The 23,838-nt window shown below is 44.7% G+C and overlaps 2 protein-coding genes across 5 annotated transcripts in view; one reads left to right on the forward strand and one right to left on the reverse strand.

Annotated features, from left to right (window-relative positions):
- Positions 1–23,838, reverse strand: part of Bcl2l1 (BCL2 like 1) — a 51,733-nt gene that overhangs the window by 15,312 nt on the left and 12,583 nt on the right. The window lies entirely within an intron of this gene.
- LOC110288860 (60S ribosomal protein L39-like) lies at positions 7,476–7,631 on the forward strand. The gene has a single exon (XM_021155097.1). The coding sequence runs from the start codon at positions 7,476–7,478 to the stop codon at positions 7,629–7,631; it is 156 nt and encodes a 51-aa protein (XP_021010756.1).

A 23,838-nucleotide genomic window follows, 5' to 3' on the forward strand; every position in this document is an offset into this window, starting at 1 on the left:
TTTTATGGAGGAGGGGTACAACAACAAAAACAACACCCCCACACACAGAGAAACACATGAACAAACCCTAACAATTTAAAAGTTCTGGCCAGGAGTGACCCCAGCACTCGGAATCACAGAAGACCAGAAGCTGAAGGCCATTCTCAGGCCAGTCGGGGCTGGGTAGTACTCTGGCTTGTGGTAAGGACTTGGTCAGGAGACATGGCTTTCCTCTGTTCTAGCATCATCATCTCAATGAGGTGGCTTTACTTACATCAGAAGAGCTCTCACTCTGGTTCCAAAGCCCTAGGACCCTTCTGTGGGAATTTTGCTTCCCTCAAGGGAGTGGTGGGATGTAAGGAAAGACACTGAGGTTTCATGTTAGAAGGAAAGATTCTATCTGGAGCCAATGAACTCACGAGTCTTAGAGAAGAACCCACTGCCTCCACTTTACTAAATCAGTATAGCCCCTAACTTCACTCTAAATAGTTATCCTTTACCCACCAGCATACCACAGGATAGCACCCCTCATCACAGAAACTTCTCTTTGCAGTGGATGGAAACCATTACAGAAAGCCATAGCTGGTGAAGATGTGGAGAACTGACCACTAGGATACACAGCCTTAACAGATACATCTGAAAAACAACCCCCACACCTAAGACCTAGGGTACACTGTGGAAGAAGATGTAGACAGACTTTAAGAGGCAGTAGACCAAGAAGTCAACCTTGAAAGTGTGTCTCCTAGAAATGACAGGGAAGCTACACTCAGGATACCTCAACAGTATGGCTGCCTAAATAAGATCTGAACACTATCAATATCAATGGGCACGCTAACATGAAAGGGAGAAATCTAACCCTAGAAAAAGGACCATGGGAAACCACTGGTGAGGGAAGGAGAACTGGTCTTCTCCACGGAGGTGTCTCCTACTTGATTATCCAGTATTAAATGGTCAGCCTTGAAATCATATTGTTATGTATATATTACATATATATGTGTAACAATAATTAAAAAAAAAGAGGCCATGAATTTGCAAAGGAGTGAGGGGTTGGAAGAAAAAGGAGAGAAATGATGTAATTGTATTTTAATTGGGGTGGTCGGGGGTGGGGGGGGGGCTGGAAAGATGGCCCTGTGGTTAAAAAGATTTGCTTCTCTCTTGGAAGATGGGTTTGGTTCCCAGCATCCGAGTGGTGGCCTGAACTCCAGCTCCAGGGAACCCATACCTCTTCTGACCTCCACAGGCTCCTCTCTGCACATGGTACACATACACACACCCAAGTGTACATACATAAATAAAACAAGTTTTTTTAATTGCAAAAACTTTTCAACATTGAAAAAAAATCACCCTCCTCCTTTGTATGTGTGTGTGTCAGAGTACTATCTTGTGGAGTCAATTTTCTCCTTCACCTTGATGTGGGCTCCAGGGGTGGACCTCAGATTGCCACATCTGCATGGCAGGTACATGCACCTGATGAGCCATCCTGCTGACTAGAAAGTAAGTTTGACTCTTGGCAGTGTCTTCTCTTTTGTGGCGCTGAGTACGGAATGGCAGGTCTCACACGGCCTAGATAAGTTCTCTAGTACTACGCTCTATCTCAGCCTCAGAACTGGCATTTATTTAGTTATATAAGGTGTCCCTTCACCTCTGGTGGCAGCTGTGAGGAATGGATGACATCCTCAGGGAATGTACTGCTGCCACTGAGCATGGCCATACCAAGGATCTCAATTCTTCTTTTAGTTCATGTGCACAAAGTACTGTCCATAGCTCTGTGCTCCTGGATATTCAGTGTGAGACAGCACACAGTAGAGCCCTCCTACTGAGATTAACTCAACCTGACTCTTCCGCCAGCTATATACAATAAACCCATGCCAGATGAATAAAACCAACACTGGATTTCTGGGCTGCTGCTAGTATAGCTCTATCAGAGCCCCATTAGAGTTCATGGCCCACCCCATCCCAGCTGTTTTTTTTTTTTTAATGTCTGTCTGTCTCTTACTCATTTCCTTATTACCCCAGTAAGGGTCTAGTTTAAAGTTGTGCAGATATGGCAGCCATCTGATTTTCTTCATCATTTATAAATCAAAGTGATGAAGGAACACTGAGAAAGCCATTTAAGAAGCCCCTGGTGCCTGTTTTACACTGCCCACCCATGAGCACATCACTGGCTCCCCAGTGTTCTTGGCCTGTGCCGCCTCTACCTACAAGCTTGACCTAGAGAACAGGCTGTGATTACAGGAACTGGATGGAACTGCATCTGGTCACCAACTTCCTTCTGATGCCAATGAAGATGGCCACTATTTACAGCAGGTGCTGAGCTCCTATTTTAAACTTAACATCTATGTTATGATAAGGAAGTAGACGGTCACCAAGGTGAATCTACTTGTTCAGGATCCTACAGACACAAAGTGAAGAGGTAGTGTTGAGACCCAGGTATGGCTGACTGTAGAGTCTGTCAAGAGCCAGGCCTACGGATGTGTCTTTGCTATGGTGGTACAGCATAGACCATCCATAGCTGACGAGTCACAGCTATCACTTGGCAACCCAATCCTTTGCTGCCTGTCCAAAGCACTCAGGCTACAGTCTGTGGCCAAGAGCAGGTAGAGGCTATAGGTCTTCTTTAAAATGTTCAGTATAGGCAGAGCAGCCAGACAAAAGCCAGATGCCCATACCAGAAAGGACACCAAACAATAAGAAGTGCATGGGATAGGAGGAGAGCTGAGGGAAGCCCAGAACCACAGTAATGGGAAGGAGTGGATGAGGAGAGGCTCAGTGGGTTATGTTCTTCCAGAGGACCTAGGTTCAATTCCCAGCGCTTAAACGTGGAGGCTCACAACCATCTGTAAGTCCAGCTCTAAGAGGTCTACACCCTCTTCTGGCCTCCCTGGGCACATCAGACATACATGGTGCATAGACATATATGCAGACAGAAAGCTCATACACATAAAATAAATAAATAAATTTAATTGAAAAAAAAAAAGAGCAAATGATGGGATGGCCTGAGTCTAACAGACTGGATTTGGATTGAGTTTTATTGACATTATTAGTATTAAACCTTGTAACTATTATTTAACTTGGAACACTCCCCAAGTTCTAGTACAGACAAAGAGAACAAAGAATATAACTTTAGTGTAGACAGCTTACCTGCCATGGACAAGGATCCACTCCCAGCACAAAAAACAACAAAACACATACCTCAAAAGAACTTCACATTTCCCATGAAGGACTATTGTGGAGATTAAAACTGACAGTGCACCTTCAGTATCCTGCACACTGTTGGACTCAATTTAACAGTAGTATTTATTATATTAAATTAATTATAGATATGTCATTCCTAGAGACCCTCTGATGGCCAAGAGATGACTTAAAGCTCTCCAGAGCAACAAAGTTAGGGATGTAGAAACTGACAGAATCCTAACTAGATTTGGAGACTTTCCATGCGGAAGGCTGGCAACTCAGCATGACCACTGCAGGCCATAGAGGACATAGATGGCCTTCTCTTGGGAACTCCATAGATCCTAGCTGTGAGCTCATGTGTGTTCTCAAAGCCTGATTCTTCATCAATATCATACTCCATAGCCACGTTTTATTATTCCTGATAATATAGAAAGTACACTTTAAAAAGTGCTATGGGGCCGGGCGTGGTGGCACACGCCTTTAGTCCCAGCACTCGGGAGGCAGAGGCAGGNGGATTTCTGAGTTCGAGGCCAGCCTGGTCTACAAAGTGAGTGCCAGGACAGCCAGGGCTACACAGAGAAACCCTGTCTCGAAAAAAACAAAACAAAACAAAACAAAAAAAAAGTGCTATGGGTATTGGCCAGGCATAGTGGCACACACCTTTAATCCCAGCACTCAAGAGACAGAGGCTGAGACAGACATATCTCTGTGAGTTTGAAGCTAGCCTTGTCTACATAGTGAGTTACAGGTTAGTCAAGGCTTATAGTGAGACCATCTCAAATAAACAAGGGAACAAATTAACTAATTAATTAAGTTTAAAAAATAATAAAGACTGTAGGTGCTATCCTGGTGGCATATGTCTTTAATCCCAGCATTTAGGAAGCTGAGACAGAAGGATGGCTATTGAGTCAAAGCCACCCTGGTCTACAGAGTAAATTCCAGGCCAGCCAAAGTTACATAGTGAAAATTTGTCAAACAACACTTCACCCCATAAGAAAAACATTTAAAAAGTGGGGATATTATATGAGAATTAAGCCGGCTCTGTATCACTTACCTAGCTGGGCCAGAGACCCTGGTACACATATTTAACCCTTCTGCCTTAAAGTTTTCATACGTCTCTGTTGGGTGGTTGAGAACCAACACTTAAAATACTATGCTGGACATGCAGCAAGTTTCACTTGATAAATAAAAATGTTATTTTGTATCTCTGTCATAAATGTACAGTACCAAACCAACCTCCCAAGGAGGATGTGTGTGCAGAAGAAAAGATGCTTGCTGCTCCTCCAGAGGACTAGAGCTTTGTTCCCAGCAGCTGCATCCAGTAGCTTACAATCATCTTAGATCTAGCTGTCCCAGAACTCACTGTGTAGACGCAGAGGTCCGCCTGCTCTGCCTCTTGAGTGCTGGATTTAAAGGTATATGCCAACAAATCTACTTGTAGTGATTTACTCCCAAAGGTGTACTATATTCACAGATGGTCTAAGAAACATATAGGGCTGTTAACTGTGTATCATAATAGCTGAGGGTGATAGGGAATGTCAAGCAGGAACTATATACATTGTAATCCTAGTGCTCAGCAAGTGGGGACATAAGCATCACGGGAGCTTCAAGTTTGAGTTCAGCCTGGACAATACAGCAAGAATCCCATCTCCAAAACCAAAACAATACAGAAATTAATAGCAATAGTGGCCTATAAATATCAACCATTCTTTGCATTTATACAGAGTATAAACAGAGTATTAAATAAGACCTTAGCTAGAGGGGTTTGGTTACAGAAATTAAAAGAATTCTCTAAGTAACAAAACCAAAACAAAGTGACAAAATGAGCCTACCACTGAGGTTACACAACTATTAATTCAGTGCCAACCTGATGCCATCTGTTCCTCAACCGTTCTCTACCCTGTGATATTGTGAGGCAAATTCTAGATGTACTCAGTATGTGTTTCTGAGAAGCAAGGGACATTCAGGAAAAAGGTTATGTATAAAAGTTGAATCTTGGAAAGGTTCTCAATGTGATCAAACTTTCCCAGAGAGGATAGCTTTGCTCAGCATGAGGGGATGTAGTGTATGTCTAAGGTCTAGCATGACTCAAGTCATAAATGGTTTAGATTTGCAGCCAGTTAAAAGCCACTAGAATAAAGGTATCCCACCTAAAATAGCACTAAAGTGATGGGGGAGGGGCAACACAGTCAGATGGACAGACAGAATGTTCCAGATTTATTAAGGGCTTAACTGTGGAGAACAAAGCTTTGAAACTTTTAGGAGAGAGCTATTGAGAAGGCTGTGGGGTGAAGCACTTTAGGCCAAGCCTGATGACCTGACTAGGACCCAGGTGGTGAGAAGAAAGAACAGATTACTGAACTTTGTCCTCTGACCCGAACATGTGCACACAACACATAGACACATCCATAAAACAAACCAATTTAATTATAAAGTTAAGAAATATTTTAGAATATATTGACAATTTCTTTTTAGGGATCAATAGCAGAGAAAGGGAAAGTCTATTAAAATATAAATGTTATAAATCACAAAAGATTCAATTCCATTAAATACTGAATGGCTAGGAACACTTACTACTCTCAGAGAGGACCTAAATTGCCAGCCCCTGTATTAGGTTGCTCAGAGCTACTGTAACTCCAGCTCTAAGAGACCTCTGACCTCTGGGGGCACCAGCGCTTACATATAGATACCCACACACAGACACATAAACACATACATTTACTAAAAATAAATCTTAAAAAAACTCTAGGCATAAAAAATTATCATATAGAGGGCTGGAGAGATGGCTCAGTGGTTAAGAGCACTGACTGTTTTTCCAAAGGTCCTGAGTTCAATTCCCAGCAACCACATGGTGGTTCACAACCATCTGTAATAGGATCTGATGCCCTCTTCTGGTGTGTCTGAAATCAGTGATAGTGTACTCATATACATAAAATAAATCTTAAAAAAAATCATTTATAGAAAAAAGAAATCAGAAACTGAAAGATGTTATTATAACATGAGTAGACAAAATATTCACACTCAGGATAATACAAAGAACCCTAAAAATCCTTAGGAAGATGCTGACTCAGTGGAAGTGGGATAAGGACTTCACATGTATTTTAAGAGAAAATATAAATGGCTGGCACACAGAAGAAACCTTTTAGCCCCATGTGCAATCTAAAAAATGAAAATAACCAAAAAGCAAAAAACAAAACAAAACAAAAAAAAACCCCCAAAACCCAAAAAAACAAAACAAAACCAACACAGGATACCATCTCACATCCAACAGATCCATAAAAATTTAAAAGTCTGACCAGATCAAGATTAGCAAAGACACACATGCTAGCAGTAGTGTAAACTCAAAAAATCCACAGCAACAATCCAGAATTACCTTCCTATCAAAGATTCCACAGCATTCCCGAGAATACACTTAATGACAACCATCTTGAAAATGAGGTCCAAGGACTTGCAGCAGCAGCTGCTGAGAGCCTGACAACTACTCAGGGTGCCAACCAGACAGGCAGGAACCCAGCACCCTATGACTTATGCAAACCCTACAGGTGATCCTGATGGGCTAAAGTTTGGGAACGGCTGCTTTTGAATGTGTATGTACATAAGTACAGGACACACACAGTACATGTTTGAAACAGTGAAAGCAAGGAACCCAACAGCCCGAACAACCACTAAACAGATCACTGGGAAGATACCTTGAGACCTAATCATGCAAAATGAGGATGCTGAACTGGGAAAGTGGCTCATGTCTGTACAATTCCTGCACTGAGGGGCTGAGGAAGGACAACTATGAGTTCGGGGCCAGTCTGGATGGACTACAGAGTAAGTTCTAGGAGCCTGGACTGAAGAGTAAGACCTTGTCCCTTAAAAAATTCTTCTAAAGAAGCTGGAAATGTGGCTCAGTGGTTAAGAGCACTGACTGCAGCCGGGCGTGGTGGTGCACGCCTTTAACCCCAGCACTTGGGAGGCAGAGGCAAGCGGATTTCTGAGTTCGAGGCCAGCCTGGTCTACAGAGTGAGTTCCAGGACAGCCAGGGCTACACAGAGAAACCCTGTCTCGAAAAACCAAAAAAAAAAAAAAAAAAAAGAGCACTGACTGCGCTTCCAGAGGTCCTGAGCTCAATTTCCCAGGAAGCACATGGTGGCTCATGACCATCTGTAATGGGGTCAGATGTCATCTCCTAGTGTGTCTGAAGAGAGCAACAGTATACACACATATATAAATTAAGTAAGAAAATCTTTAAAAAAACAAAACAAAACAAAAAACTTTGCTTTCTCTTCTCCTTTCCTCCACCATCGTGCACGCTACGCCTGATTCGGCTTCTCACCATGTCTTCTCACAAGACTTTCCAAATTCAGAGATTCCTGGCCAAGAAACAAAAGCAAAATTGTCCCATTCCTCAGTGGATCCAGAAGAAAACTGGTAACAAAGTCAGGTTCAACTCTAAGAGAAGACACTGGAGGAGAACGAAGCTGGGTCTGTAAGGATTCACACAATGGCAAGACTGAGGATTTATACTGAATTGTCATCAATCAGTCCTACCAGATGGATTTCAACATTTTAAACCTGGAGACTTGCTCGTGTCTTAAATTAGGATGTTTGTCCAGTAATAAAATATAGACCCTTTCAAAAAAAAGCTTCTAAAAATAAAACAACCTCCCCAAAGGAAAAAAAATGGATAAACTACAACTATACATGTAACATAGATGGATCTCAATGCTGAATGAAAAAAACAAACTACATAGGAACATCTATCTTTAAGCTTTGTTTAAAGCTTCAAGGCATGGAGGGGGAGAGTCTCTATTGTCTGGGGATATGAACTGAAGTTCAGGAACAACCATCCCAAAATGCTGCTGGAAAATGCTGATTACCTCACACCGAGGGCACGGTGGGGCACAGCAGAGGACTGCAGGAAGGACTCTTTACCTTCCCTCATAACCTAAAGGCAGACCTGTGCAAAAGTTAAAGAACTGTCATGAACCTACTCCCTGCAATCTCACAACCAGGAGAAACTGAACTAAGACGTCACAACATGGCCCAGAAACCATCTATCACAGGCTCCTCCCTTTTCTGCTGTGGGAGCCTCAGGGCCTCCACCACACACCTTTTTCCTGTAAAATGGGTTGGGTGTTCGCTTTCTTTCATGCCATGCATGCCCCGGTACATGCAATCAACTTGTAAAGGCTATACATGCCACCTCACCTGTTAATTTTTTCCGCTGTGATTGATCTCACAGACTCAAGTATAGAACCCTCAGAGGATAAAGGAAGACGTTTTTTCGTTCTCTGTAGATCCATGCAAAACAAAGCCCAATAAACCTCAGGAGAACAAGTGAGCAGTGGGTGACTGACAGGGGAAGAGTGCAGAGGACTTTATGGTACTCCCGATGGTAGAATTGGCTTTTTATTTCTATTTATTTAGTGTGAAGGGCGAGAGAAGAAGAGTGAGAGCTCAGCCCCTGTGGAGGTCACTGAATTTCAGGAGTCCGTGCTCTTCTCCCACCACATGGTTTCCAGAGAGGGGAGCTCCAGTTGTCAGGCTTGGTGGTAAGTGTCATCTGAGATGTCTCACCAGCCCATATTCTGATTTTTTTTTTTTATGTCTAATCGTACACTGTAGCTGCCTTCAGACACACCAGAAGAGGGCATCAGACCCCATTACAGATGGTTGTGAGCCACCATGTGGTTGCTGGGAATTGAACTCAGGACCTCTGAGCAGTCAATGATCTTAACTACCGAGCCATCTCTCCAGTCCCCCTCCCCCATATTCTGATTTTTGGAAATTTTCTTTTATTTATTTATTTAAAATTTTTTTCTGAGAGGGTCTCACTGTATAACGGTCCATATTCTGATTTTTAAAAGCTGGGTAAAGAGTTTGTTTACGCATATCTTCTATTCTTGAAACTATACATATGCATTAGTTATTTTATGTTGCCAGGCAAGTGGCACATATCATACAAATACCAGCACTTGGAAGTTTGAAGCAGGAAGACTGTCTCCAGTTCAAGGCCAGTCTGAGCCATATAGTAAATTCCATGCCAAACTAGGCTACTAATGAGACCCTGTCTAAAAAGACTAAAACCAAGCAATTCTCCATTGTATTTGCAATAAATTAATTTTACAAAACAATTCAGAGTGTACAGGGCCACTACAGCAAACACTGCAAGGAAGAACTGCGACCATGAATAACTACATGTGTGGTACCTGAAGGGTTAAGCTAGTTTCTCCGCCAAAAGGACGGGAGGACGGCAGCTGGGCCACAGTGGGAGTTCCTGGCTCCAGCTGGCTTGGCAGGGATCAAGCTCCACGCCCAGGAACAGCCACCTGGGGGAGGGGTCTGGACAGGTGGTACCTACAGTCTCTGGTGACCTGATCTATGTGAAAGGCTGGATCCAATCAGATGTGGGCCTCCTGTTAGAGCTCTTCCAGCTGCTAAGTCTTCCGGGTGGCAGCCCGAAGATGGTGAGAAGGGGAAGAGAGCCTAGGTGGCAGGGTGGGGGAGGAGAAGGAAGTGGGTGGGCTGGGCTCAGATACCAGGGGAGGCTACAGGGATTATCACCTGCTGAGAGTGAGATTAGGTTTCTTGGGAAGGGCTCTTCTATCTAATGCTCCCTTGAAAGCTGTCTCCCAGTGGCTTTTCTCTGCTGGACAGATGGTGTCTGAGCTGTCTCCTGGAGGGTGGGCTTCTTGAGGGAATGGTGGAAATGGAGTGGAGCCTGCTCCCTGCTCCTCAGAAGCCTGCTTAGCCTTGGGATTCCCTCCCTTCCAACAACTGCAGCCTGTGTTACGCTTAGTCAGAGCTTATTCAGAGTAGGCGGGGCCTGTTGTCTGTCATACAGGTTACTCCCATCTAGCTTTTACAGCACCCAACTGCTTAACGCTTACACACGAGGCTTACATTTGTGGAAGCTGAAGCTTGGTAAAGTTAAACACTTGTCCAGAGTCAAAGAGCAAGTAACTAACACTTGAATACAAAAGGCCACAGCCCCAGCAGAAAACAATTATCTGCTCTAGTGTATTCTCCTTATGAGAGCAAGCACCTCCTCACTGTTCAGTCCAGATGGCTGGACCCTCTCTCTCTCCTCCTTCCTCCCACCAAGCAGCAGCAAAACCAGTGTATCAAGCTATGACCACTGCTCCCCACGGCTGCCAGAAATCTGCATGGTATAAGCAGCTCCCACCATCTTGTTCCTGCTCATGCCTGAGGACTTCACCCTTCAGACAGTGGTTCTCACCCTTCCTAACGAACGACCCTTTAATGCAGTTCCTCATGGTGTGGTGAGCCCCAAACAAAATTATTTTCATTGCTACTTCATAACTGTAATTTTGTTGCCATGAACCACAGTGTAAATATCTGATATGCATACACTGTGAGAGGACTGCTCGACCCCCACAGGGGTGGCAACTCACAGGCTGAGATCCCTGCTCCAGAGTGAGCAGAGCTTCTCCTGAAGCTTAAGTTGGATCTGATCATCTTTTGGCTCAAAACCCCTCTCTGCCTGTGGGAATAAAAGCAGTGTTCTATGTGGCCTGCAGGAGGACCTGGCTGCAGGTTACGTCAGGCTCAATTTCTACACACTCTTTGCCTCTATCATATGAACATGTCTGAAGTCTTTATTGGACTTGCTGTCCTCTCTATTTCAATATTCTTTCCCCTAATACTTGCATGGATCACACTACTATACTCAGGCCCGAGGAAGCCCTTATCAAAGGCCTTCCTGATGAGTCTAGCTAGCAACAGAATGTTCTTCTCTTGTATTTTTTTCTATGGTCCTAAATACTACCTGCTATGTTAGGTACTTCGCCTCTCTCTCTCTTACTAGGATGTCAGCTGAATGACAAGACAGTGCTCGCACTATTTGCTCAAGCTCTAGCTCAATGCCTGACATACAGCAGGAACTCTGTATTTGTTAATGAACAAATGAATGAATGACCAACATCCCTCAGGAAATGACTCACTTTAGAGAGGAAGGCTGCCCAAATACCCTTGGCTTTTTCTTAGTCTTGTGACCTTTGGTAGCCCCAGAGCAGTGGTCAATGTCCTTCCCTGTTACAAAATGTCCTGGGTACATACCATCAGCACCATGTCATCCTCTTATGCTTCCGGGCATGTGTACACACACGGGGATGGACATGAGAGCTGGAACACAGGACTGGTTCTAGGAGGGGGAGTGAGCATGGGCACTGAGAGATCAGGGACAGTGAACTCTAGGGCACTTATCTTGTTATTCCTGCCCTGCCAAGGCCCCTATACCTCATACACTCCGGCTTTTATCTTCATGAATAAAAAAAAAAAAATCACTGGATAGTTGAGGGGGCTGATACACACCTGTAATCGCAGCATTCAGGAGGCTGAGGCAGGATGACTAAGTTCAAGGCCAGCCTGGGGTGTATACCAAGGGGTGTGTGTGTGGGAGGGGTAGAGAGAAAGTTAGTGGAAGATTTTGAGTCAAGTCAATAACAGTTTTTGACCTACAATTTTAAAAGGCTCACGTTTGCTGTGTGAAGGGAGCCAGGGCAAAGCAGGGAGACCATGGGGGAAGTTCCCTTGACTTGGTGAAAGAGAGAATGAGCAATAGCTGTTTAATTCCTAGCCTTGGCCTGGCTATTTCCATTGCATCCTGGGCTTCTATTCAGCTGTTCTCATGTCTGTTCTATCAGCACCCTGGTGAGGTGAGTGTCAGCAGAATCCACATTTTACAGAGAAGAAATCTGAGGCTCTGAGACACAAAGTCACCTATTAAAGATTATACAGAAAATCATTAAGAAATCTGACAACAAATGCTGGCAAGGGTGTGGTGAGAGAGGAGCCCTTACTTACTGTTGCTAAGGATGCATGCTAGTACAGCCATTATGGAAATCATAGGAGGGTTCTCAACAATTTTAAAATAGAGGTACAGTATGACCCAGCTATAGTACTTCTAGGCATCTGCCCAAAGAACTTCATATCCTACCACTGAAGTCCTTGTATATCCACAGTCACTACTGCTCTACTAACAAGGAAATGGAGCCAGCCTATATGTCCATCAACAAAAGAATGGATAATGGAAGTGTGGTGTGTATATGTGTACACACAAATACATTATGTGTGTGTGCATACACATATCTTTGTCTTACTGAACATGCATATATGAATGTGTGCAAGCAAGCACGCACGTGCACGCACGCACACACACACACACACACACACACACAAATCAGGTCCTAAAGAAACCCAGGACAAGGCTCACTTAGGCCCTGAGGCTCCTCCTAGCACTTCTTACCCTGTCCCCCACCCTAAACCTCTCCAGCCCTCTCTTCACATCTCTTCCCCTAGCTTTTCATTCCTATATAATCATGCCATTTTGGCCATATGCTCTTGTTGATCCTTGGCTCTTGGCTCTTTTTCCCTTCTTTTTTCTTCTTCTTGTTTCCGTGCCCCTCTCATTGTCCAGTTTAGTCTGAAATCTTCCAGATGCCATACTCCCCCTCATACATCTGTATGTATGTATGTATGTATGTATGTATGTATATGTATGTGGTGTGTGCAGAATGGAATTTTATTCAGTCATAAAGAAAACTGAAATTATGAGCTTTGCAAAGAAATGGATGAATCTAGAAATTTTATTAAATAAAATATTGAAAATATAAATAAAGACAAAATATGACACAATCTCAGGAAGATAAAAGAATTACACTCTGATAAATGGATCCTAGGCTGTAATGTGCAAGCGTGTGTGTGTGTGTGTGTGTGTGTGTGTGTGTGTAAGTGAGTGTAAATGTGGGTAAAGCCAAAATAACTAGGATGGAGACCAAGTGGAGATAATATAGGTGGTAAGGAAGTACAGTGGTGGGCAAAAGAACACATGAGATGTGAAAAAAGAAGCAACTGGGGAGGAAGGTTAGACAAGGGAAGGAGAATCTACTATAACCCATTGTTTGAGATGCCGTAACGATACCTAATGTTGTGTGCTAACTAAAAAAAAAAAAAAGTTATACAGCAAAGAGCCAGCCTCCAGCGGTGCTCTATATCTACTGACAGGCTACACCTATCAACATCCTAACCGGGCTTCAAAGTCCAGTTCCAAGCCAACCTATCCCTAAAAGCCTCACCCAAGCTTATCCAATGGCCTGTTCCCTGTCAAGAAAGTATCAGAGGAGCTACCACCCACTGAGTGCTCCTTAGGTGCTGGGTGCACTACTCCCAACTCATGGGTCATGTAATCTTCCTGCTTGGGCCTCTCTAGTGCCAGGACTATCTGCCTGTTTACTGAGCCTACCTCTAAATGTGATAGCTCATGTGATATGCCACTGACTGAGCGAGGCAAAGTCACAGGCAAGTTTGTATGATGTCTTACTGTCACAACTAACTCGTTCCTCACTTATTTTGCTTTTGATAGTCTTAATATGCAGCTAAGGCTACCCTGGAATTCAATTCACCATGTAGCCCAGCCTAATCTCAAACTTGTGGCAATCTGTAATGGAGGGCTTTTCCACTGTGTACAAGTTCCTCAAAATAATGATTCTGAGACTTGCTATTTCATGAAGAAATGCTTAGGCCAATAGCTTTGGCTTGTTCCCTGGCTGAGTTGTAACTTATTTATCCATTCATTCTAATCTGCGTCCCACCATGTGGCTGGTTACCTCTCCTCAGCTTCATGTGACCATCTCCTTCAGCATTTGGGGACAATCTCCCCACTTATTCTATTCTGAGGGCCAAATGATTGGTTCCCTTCTTCTCAGTTTATTCATGCCTGACTCTTTCCCAGAATTCTTCTTTCTCTCTGCTGGTATTCCCACCTCCTATTTCCTGCCTCAGCTCATTGGTCACAGGCGATTTTTTACTGACAGGTAATGCTTCCATATAGTTCCCAATAGATTCTCTCTACAACAATCTTCCTTCCCCAGACTTCTAGGTGCTGATATTACAGGTAGGAGCCACCAAAATAATCATGATGGTGATAATAGTAATAATAATAATAACAATAATTTTTAAAACTTTAAGTTATATGTATGTGTCTGTGGCGGTCAGAAGAGGGTGTAGAACCTTCTGGAACTGGAGTTACAGGAGGTGCTGGGGAGTGAACCCTGGGTTCTGCAAGAACAAGAAGCACTCTTCCACTTCTGAGGCAGCTCTCTAGCTTCCCACTTCTTTCTTTTTTCTGGTCATAGGCAGAGCTCCACCAGATTACACTGTGGCACTGCTCTACTACTCTGAAGTATACAAGCTTGTTTGAATTCTCCTAATCAGACTCTAAAAGGCTTACATTTAAAATCAAAATCCACAAAGACATTTTGCTGGCCCATCTACAGTGCTGGCCTTAGCTTAGAACTTAGGCAAAAAGACACAAAAGGATCAAGAGTCACGGGGTTAAATGAAGGCAGAAAAGAAAACCTTCTTGAGCTGTCAGTCCCTCAAAAACAAAATGAAACAAAACAAAAAACCCCCAAATGGACCTTTTAAGCCTCGCATGGTGGCACAGACCTAGAATCCCACCACCGAAGGCTATGAGTTTGACGCCACCCAGGGCTACAAAATAAGACTGTCTGGAGAAAGGGGAGGAGGGGAGGAAGGAAATGCATCCTTTGGCTATTCTGCTTTATTTTATTTTATAAACAGGGTCTCACCAGGCACTTGGAAAGCAGAGACAAGTGGATCTCTGTGAGTTTGAGGCCAGCCTGGTCTACATATACATAGAGAGGTTCTAGGACAACCAGGGTAATATATAGACCCCTGTCTCAAAAATACATAAAATAAAATAAGTATACATGGCTTCACTATGCCACTCTGGCTGTTTTGAAACTTGTTATGTAGTCAAGGCTGGCCTGGAACTCATAGAGATCTACCTACCTCTGCCTGTCATGCATTGAGATAGAGGTGAGTGCACCTGGCCTACCTTTTTAGCTCTTAAAACAGTGAACATTGTGAGTTTTAGCCATGACCCTGTAGACAGGTGGAAGACTCCCATGCTCTAACTTCATTCTGGAGAGACTTGCAAAGCAGGAAGGGCAATGATTTTCAGTTCCCGTAAGTCTACAGCAACAGCTGATTCAGCTAGATGAGGTCACCTTCACAAACCTCCTGACTAGCAGCTGAGAGGGTAAAAGCAGGAAATTAGAGGATACTGAATGGCTAAGTTCAAACATGCCTGTGGCAAATCCTACAATAACCCTAAGCCCTGGAGCATCCCCTTGCAGACAAACTTTCTCAGCTGGCAGGTCAGTGGGTATCCCTCAGATTCCAAGATGCTTCCCCAACCCTCCCTCTACACATTCTCAAATACACTGGGAAGAGCAACACAGAGAACCCGGCTTTGGAGCACACCTCTCTAGGTTCAAATCTATGTTTTATCTTATACAAGCTGAGGACCTTAAGCATCTCTCTGGGTCTCTCTTTCCTGTAAAGAAGGTAGGGCCACTTACTAGTCAGTCTATGCTTCTGACACAGTGCCGGGGAGGCAGAGGCAAGTGGATGCTTACTTGGAGCTTGCTGGCCAGCCAGCCATGCCTGATGGGAGAGCTGCAGGCAAATGACAAAACCCATCTCAAAGGAGGGAAATAACATCCTGAGGATGACCCCTGAGGTTTTGTCTTTTGCCCTTCATAGGCATCCAAGTGAATACACACAAAAATGCACACACACATTAAGAAACTATTTAGAGATACCTGGCAAAAAGAATGCATATAAATTACTGAGTACAGCACTTGGTACTTGATGAGCATTCAAAAGGTCTACACAGAAAGTTCCACGACACCCAGGTCTACACAGAAAAACTCTGTAAAAAACCAAAACCAAACCAACCAAACCAGATAAACAAAGGTAGGTCGAAAGAACGCTATTAATAGTGTTCTTAGTAGATTCAGTTTAGTTGTTTTGAGACAGACAGGGTTTTTTCCAGGTTGGCTTTCAACTCTGTGTAGCTGAGGATGCTGCTGAACTCTTTCCAAACACTGAGATCATAAGCTACATGTCCTCTATACCCCACTTTAACTTAGGTTCTAAAAAGCTGATCTGGCTGCAGTGTTGAGGCAGGTGTAATTTTTCTCCAGTCTTGTTCTCCTGCCTTTTAGCCTATCCTTCTAGATGCTCATAAACTGGACAAGAAAGATAAGAAAACCTCCAGAGGCACTGAGGAGATAGGGGTGATTTCTGCCCTGGTCAAAGGGAAGGAAATCTGTGGTGCTCTGCCCTGTAGAAAGAGGGCGTGGCCCACTCAGGGAGGGGAGAGAATCCAGGCTTGAAAAACATCCCTAAGCCACCTGGCCACCTGTACTATTTTTGCCTCCCCTGTGGTAATTTCTGCCAATGACACAAAGCTCTGGAATGTAACCCCCCCTCAATACATGGAGACACACACACACTTTCTCTCACAGAAGCATAGCTGTACTTTGCAGTCCTCCCAGGATGTGTTCAGAGCTAGCCTACAGGAAATGGTCAATAAAGAGCCTCCGATTGATTAATGAAGAAAGGGAGTATTCTCTGCCATTAAGCAAATATTAATGAGTACTGTGAGTACTATGTTGGTCTCTGGGGATCTGAAGTGACTAGGGTGGGTTTCTAGTTTTGGTGTGTGTCCCGTGTCGTTCCCCCCCCCCCCACCCCCCCAGTTTAGAATCAGCAGAGAGAACAAAATCAAAGACCTATAGTGCTGGATACAACAGCTACAGCAGCAACATTTCTAGTGCTCCACCCCCACTCCCAAATGGGACAAAGGGCTTCTGAGGCAGACTGCTTGGGTTCAAAGCACTACTTTGACACTTACTAGCTATATTTCTGTGATGTTTTCTTCTCTGTCCCTTCATTCTCCTCCACAATGAAATTAAAAGAGTTAATTCTTCCTGGTTTGAGTTTGTCTTTTGTTTTGTTTGTGTTTTTTGAGATAGTGTCTCAAGACCTGAGGTCGATTCCTAACATTCATATGAAAAGCCAGGTGTGGTGGTATGCACCTGTAACAATATTACTTGAGAGATGGAGACAGGCTGGTCCCTAGGCCAGCTGTTTAGACTGAGCAGCAAGAGACCATGTTTCAAAATAAAGTGGAGAATGACAGAGGAGGATAGTTGAAACCAATCTCTGGCTTCCTCAACATCTGCACACAGAGACAAGTATACACATACACACCTATACAACACACACAGATACAACATACACAGAGGGGAAAAAAAAGAAACACGGCTACTGCCCAACAGCAGTATGTGATGATGCCCAGACTCAACCCAAAACTACAATTCTACAGTCCAGGCTCCCAACTACATAACCTCCTTCTCTTAAAGCTCAGACACAAGGGACCAGAGAGATGGCTTCTCAGGTAAAATGGCTTGCCACAAGCCTTTAATCCCAGCACTCAGGAGGCAGAAGCTAGTGGATCTCTGTGAGTTTGAGGTCAACATGGTCTAAAAGCAAGTTCTAGGTCAGCCAGAGATATTGTGAGACCCTTGTGTCCAAAACCAAAAAGTGCTTGTCAATCAAATCTCGTCAGACCTGTGTTCGATCCTCCAAACACACAAAAAGATAGATGAGAACAGCCAGGCATAGTGGCATATGCTTTTAGTCCTATCACTCAAGAGGCAGAGGCAGGTGGATCTCTGAGTTTAAGACCAGTCTAGTCTGCACAGCAAGTTCCAGGACAACCAGGGCTGTTGCATAGAAAAACCCTATCTTAGAAAAAAAAAAAAAGATAGGAATGAACTGATTCCATAAAAGTGTCCTCTGCCCTCCACACACTTGCTATTATGGCACACAATAATGATGATGATATTCATAATCATAACGATGAAGTAAAACAGAAAGAAAATGAAAAGACCTAGCACAGTGCCACAAACAGAGACCCCTCAAAGGAAGATCTGGTGGTCATCAGGCCATTATGCCTGACCCTTCCAAGGTAGGTACTGAGAAGACCAAAGGGGAGAGAACTCTTTTTTACCCTGAAGGGCTCTGAAAAGGGCCCAAAGGGTTAGATGTCAACTGCAGGCTTTGCTCCGAATTTCCACATACTTCTCTTATTGAAGTTTTGGGTACCAATATTGACCTCTATTCTCCTATAACCAGATCAGACCGAGAAAGGGCTGCAGGTGCAGACCACCTGCATAGACAGGCAGGCAGGACGGATGGACTTTTGTCTGGGCCTATACACCTTTCAGTTTCACCACTCAGCCACTACCCTGGCATCTTATAGCTGCACCTGCTGCTTGACCCAGTCCCAGGAGACCTAGAACACTAGACCTGGGCTTCCTCTCTGAGTCTTGCCTCCAAGGGTCATTTCTGAGTGACTCCCTAAAGATTTCTCTAGCATGGTTCCCTCAAGGTTCCATCTGCATGTGAGTGCTATGAGTATGGAAGGCAGATGGAGCATGGGTAGAACAAGGGATGGCTATTCTTGTTCTGAACCAGAGGTGAGTATGGGGTGAGGAGGTCTGTACCCTGGATTTTATATGTGAATGATATTGCTCTGGGCAGGGTCCAAGCTCCCACTAGTACCATAGCTGGGCAGGCAAGGACATACTGGGGTAGCCAATATCCATTTGAGTCACATTCAACAGTCTGAGCTTGCCTAGTAATTTTATGGTAGAGAGCAACCAATAGCCAAACCAGTGAGTAACCAAGCCACACAGAGAATGAAACTGAAAAGACCTAGAATTTGGTGAGCTTATTCTCCACAAGGCAGTATATGGGGCACTCTACATACACCAGCCATGATTAAGAATGCTTGCTAACCGGCTGCTAGATACTTAGCCACTAAGTGGTAGGATGGACCAGCAGTAGCTGTTAAGAGTGAATAAGATGATCCTGTGCTCAGTAAACACAGCACTTCCACCTTAGCTCCCCCCTAACCCCCGCCAAATTAACTCCCCTGTGAAACAACCTGTCTAGAAAGAACTATTTCTGCTTAATGATGTCTAGGTTTGGAGAAATAAGCTTGTCCTAACTCATGGAAATGGGGAAATGTTAAGTCAAGGTTTGTTTTTTTCTTTTTCCTGGTTGCAGGCTCGGTGAATGAATGAACGAACGAATGAATGAATGAATGAATGATACAGATATCTATGGCTGTGGCCTTAGTCAAGGAGGAGCAACAAGACCAAACATTTATAGTTTTCAAAGTGCTTTTTCACTTATCTCCTCCTTGTGCCTCTCTGCTAGTCCAGGAGGGAGGCAAAGCGGGTGTTATCTTTCTTCAGCATATGAGGCAGGCAACAGGCAGAGCTTAGGCAAGAGGCTTACGGCCATTGAACAAACAAGAAATGAGGGCATCCCAGAGAAACTCCACAGAGCCCACACAGTTTATGTGTAAGACATGGAGGCACTCACTGTGTGCTAGGCTTGCGTGCTCCCGTACACTTAAAATGTTCAACTCATAAATCTTCCAGTCATCAAATATGAAGGCATCTGCCATCTTAGAGTGGCAAAGATTAGAGAAAATCCACCCTGTTGCCAAATACTGAGTCAACAACATGGGTCCAGCTGTGTACCAGTTCTGACCGGAGGCCCTCCCTGGTGAGGGAGGCAGGCACAAGGCTGTGAGCCAAAGGTCTCTGTTTTCCTAACTCTTGAGCCAAAGGCTAGTCACATCTTCTGTAGCCCAAACATTTGCTTTCAGAAAGTAGCTCCTTTAATCCCAGCACTCTGGAGGTAGAGGCAGGCAGGTTTCTGAGTTCAAGGCCCGCCTGGTCTATATAACGAGTTCCAGGACAGCCAAGGCTAACCTAGGGCAACTTTGTCTAAAAAAAAAAAAAAAGAAAGAAAGAAAAAAGAAAAGAAAAAGAGAAGGAGAGAAAGAAAGAAAATTCCAACAATAATCAAAGCAACTTGACCACCTGTGACAGAAATGGGATAACAGCAATAGCAGTAGCTGTCACACTGAGTAGTTAGTTACTGTATGCCAGGCTCCAGGCATCTTAATAGTTGTTTTCAAGCTCAGCAGAGTGTTTCCAGAAAAGCACTGTAAGTTATTATCTCCTTGCTGTTTTTTTTTTTAACCATTTATTTATCTGTTTGTTTCTTTATGTGCAGTGAAATGGGGGAGGCTTGCCTATGGAAGTCAGGTGAAGTGGTGTCTTTCCATCTACATGTGAGTTCTGGGGTCTGAACTCATGTCATTAGGATGTATATATAGCAAATGCCTCTATCCACTGAGCCATTTCACCCACCCTTGCCCCTCCCCCCACTCCCATCAAACAGGTTTTACTCGTTAGTGCAGGCTAGCCTTGATGGCATTCTTCTTGCCTTAGCCTCCTTAGCCTCCCAAGTACTGGGACTTCAGGCAGGAGTTACTGTGCCCAGCTACTATATCCAACTCATTATTACTTACTTTTTGTCAGTCTGAGGTAGGGCTAGGCTAGTTTATAACTCCTTATATAGTCATGAACTTCTGATCCTCCTGAATACTGAGTTTTAGGCCTGGGTTACAAAGCCTGGGTAAGTGCAGTGCTAGGACTCGATCCCTAAGCTTCCTGCATACTAGGCAAACACTCTACCAAATGAATTGCACTTCTAACCCTACTGTACCTAACACTTCAATGGTGATCACCAATTTTCTCCCTAGGAGGCACTGGCAAGGCGAGTACCACAAACACCAGGAGCAGCTGCTACTAAGAGGGTGGAGGCCTCCAGAGACCCCAGAACCTTTCTCACTCATCCAGCTGTAGTCTCAGCCATTTTCTACATGTTTTGACACAGGGTCTCTGGAGTCCAGCTGGTCCTGACCTCAGTCTTGCCACACCCTCCCAGGTAGTTGCTTTTACTACCCTACTGAGAGGAGACAAGTAGAGAGGACTTGTGTTCACGGCAACAGGAGTTCCTCTGGGAGTTTGTGGCTTCTTCTGGCCGTCCACCACCCCCTGGAGAGAAGTGGATGGGGTGGACTTCTCCTTGGGCTTGGCAGGAGGCACAGCAAAGAAGCAACCTTATTAACTGTGTCCATCCTTGGCCAACAACCCCATGCATGTGACAAGGTGCATGTTCTTCACATGGAACTACTCTGGGGAAATTCCAGGGTACCTTTTGGACCCAAGAAGTCTCAAGGATGATAGACTGGCACAGCCCTGAACTATAAGTTAAGCTAACTATTTCTAAGCATGGTAACTAGGTCATCAGGTTCCTGGAGAAGCCAGCTGTGCCTGGGGGAGGAGGAGGGACGTTTTGTAGCCTACCAAGATCCCTACTTCCCCTCAGGCCACACCCTCCTCGAAATCTGCACCTGCTCTTGCCCTGAGCCCTCCCCCTAGTTGGCCCAGCTGTCTGGGCTCCCAGGGCCCCTCTCTGCCTTCCTCAGTGGGAAGGCCCTTTAGTAGGAGACACCTTATTGTCACCTGAGACTTTCGAAACTCCCCGCCTCTCTGGAGAGTAGTTTTGCTCAACCAGGGCAGCAAGAAAGCTAGGCCTCTTTGGGACTGCCAGGGTACCTTGCTGGCACAGTCATAGCAGGTGGCAGGAGACAGGTGATGTTTACCCTACAAAGGCTAGAGTTGCCAAAAGGCTTCAATCAGTCTTTTGAATCTGCACCTGGCTATGCGCCCCAAATAACAACCAGGGCGGCCTACCTGGTCTGCAGGTCCCAGGTGCCTCTCTCTCCCTGCAGCTCTGCCTGCTGAGTCCCACCTGGCAAGGATTCCTTTCTCCCAAGGGTTACTGGAGACATGACTGCATCCCATGTGTGCTTTGGGTCTCTCCCCTCCGAATCCAACATTACTATCAGCTACTCCCATCCCTGTTCCCCCAGGCCTCTATCAGTCTCTGCTTCCTTCTGCCTGACCAGTTTTACCCAGCACAGTAAAAGCCATGATAGCTCACCATCTCCCAGTGTTTCACATGCACCCTTCAGATCTGGCTGGCTGGTTCTTACCCATCTAGCCTGTCCCAGCCACATTCCTTTCACCTATTTAATCTTTCACTGAGTTGGGTGTGGTGGTGCAAGCCCATAACCCCAGAAAAGTGTCACAGGAGGACTGAGGTCAGGATCAGATGGGCTCTACAGAGACCCTGTTTCAAAACAGGGCGAAATGGCTGAGACTACAGACTGAGGAAGAACACTTGCACAGCAGGCTTAATGCCCTGGGTTCAACCTCTAGCATACAGGGTAGGAAAAGAACAAAGAAGCCTTCATGTTCCATATCTTCCAAACAGGTAATAGCACTGAAAACTGACTGAGTCTACGATAGGTCAGGCAGAAAGCTGAATGGTCTACACTCTACACAGTCATTCTCTCAAAAAATAGTGGCCAAATGTTACCACATTCCAAACATTCTGCTAGATGCTGATAATAAAGGAAAACTTTCCAGACAAAAGCAAATCCTCTGTGAGCTTTAGTCTCCCTGAATTAGAAAGTAAACATGTAAACATGTATACACGGGTAGCCTCTGGGGAAGTGAGACCTGAATGATAAAGAGAGTCCTAATCAGACCTGAGGCAGGCAGAGTGACTCTCAGCAGAGGAAAAAACACAGGAGCCTCTAAGGAAGAGACCCATTACCATTATCTTCACTTTACAGATGAGGAAATGGGAGACCTCAGCACAGAAAGCCACATTGCTGAAAGAGCTATGGGTACTTAAGCCCCCAGTGACATTTCCACTCTGACCCTTTCCACTGGAGTGCAGAAGAGTCTAGACTGGCAATCTAGCTGGCCAGGGGCCAGGTGGAAGGTGACGATGCAGACCGAGGGTGGAGGTCTCTCATGGGTAATCTAATGGGTGGTGGTGGTAGAAGCGGGACCATCTGGCAGAGGTCCAGGCCACCTGTAGGATGTAATCAGTGGTCTGGCCTCCTCCACGTTTTGAGTCTACACCACAGATTTGGCACAAGCCATTCACCAAGTGTTTGGGGCTTACTCCTGACTCAGAAGTGTTTGCTTCCTCAGGGACTGACAGTATACTACTACAGCTAGTAGTAACAACCCTCCTGTTCACTGTACAGACCCTAGCCAATCCCCTGCTGAAGCCTGGGCTCTGTGCCAGGCCCTTGGGAGAAAATAAACCAGTCCAGGTCTGCAGGAAAAGCAACAACATAGTGGCATAAGGATAGATTTTGGCACAAGGCATATCATCAGACTGTGCTCTGCCTCTTAGAAGATGTATTACTACGGAGGTCTCTGAGTCCTGGGTGTGCCCTCTTCACACTAGAGCAGTTGTGGAGACCAAATAAGATAATTATGTCAAGGGCATAAACATAGCACCTGGCACAGAGCAAGCAAGCACTCCACACACAACACCTGCTATTATTCTAACAACAGCAAGGCATTCTCTAACTTATGCCTTGCTTACTCCAGTAAGGTTGGCATTATTCTCTCAGGTTTATGGATTTGAAAATTGGAAGTTGCTTCACATGTGAGTTGTCCACGAGTTTGTTAAAAGTGATTAATAAATACTGTTTTGGCCTGGGTCTGAAATATACCTCAAAAAACGTATGTGTTAGCCAGGCACATTTTGTGATCCCAGGACTTTCCAGGCAGGAGGATTGTGGGTAAGTTTCAAGTTAGCTTGGACTACAGAGTGAGACTGTCTCAAAACAAAACCAAAACCCCCAGACCTCATGTGTTAAAGACATGGTTCCTAATGCAACAGTGTTCTGATGCAGGAACTTCAGGAAGGTAACTGGATGCACTCCGAGTGCAGGGCAGTCACGCGCTTACTGACTGGGCTCAAACCATTTTATTCAGAGGCTTGAAAGGTCTGCTCAACCTGTTAGCCCCAGCATGGCAACTATTCCAGACCTCTTCTCAT

Source organism: Mus caroli, chromosome 2 (genome assembly GCF_900094665.2).
Source record: "Mus caroli chromosome 2, CAROLI_EIJ_v1.1, whole genome shotgun sequence".
Classification (NCBI taxonomy): Eukaryota; Metazoa; Chordata; class Mammalia; order Rodentia; family Muridae; genus Mus; species Mus caroli.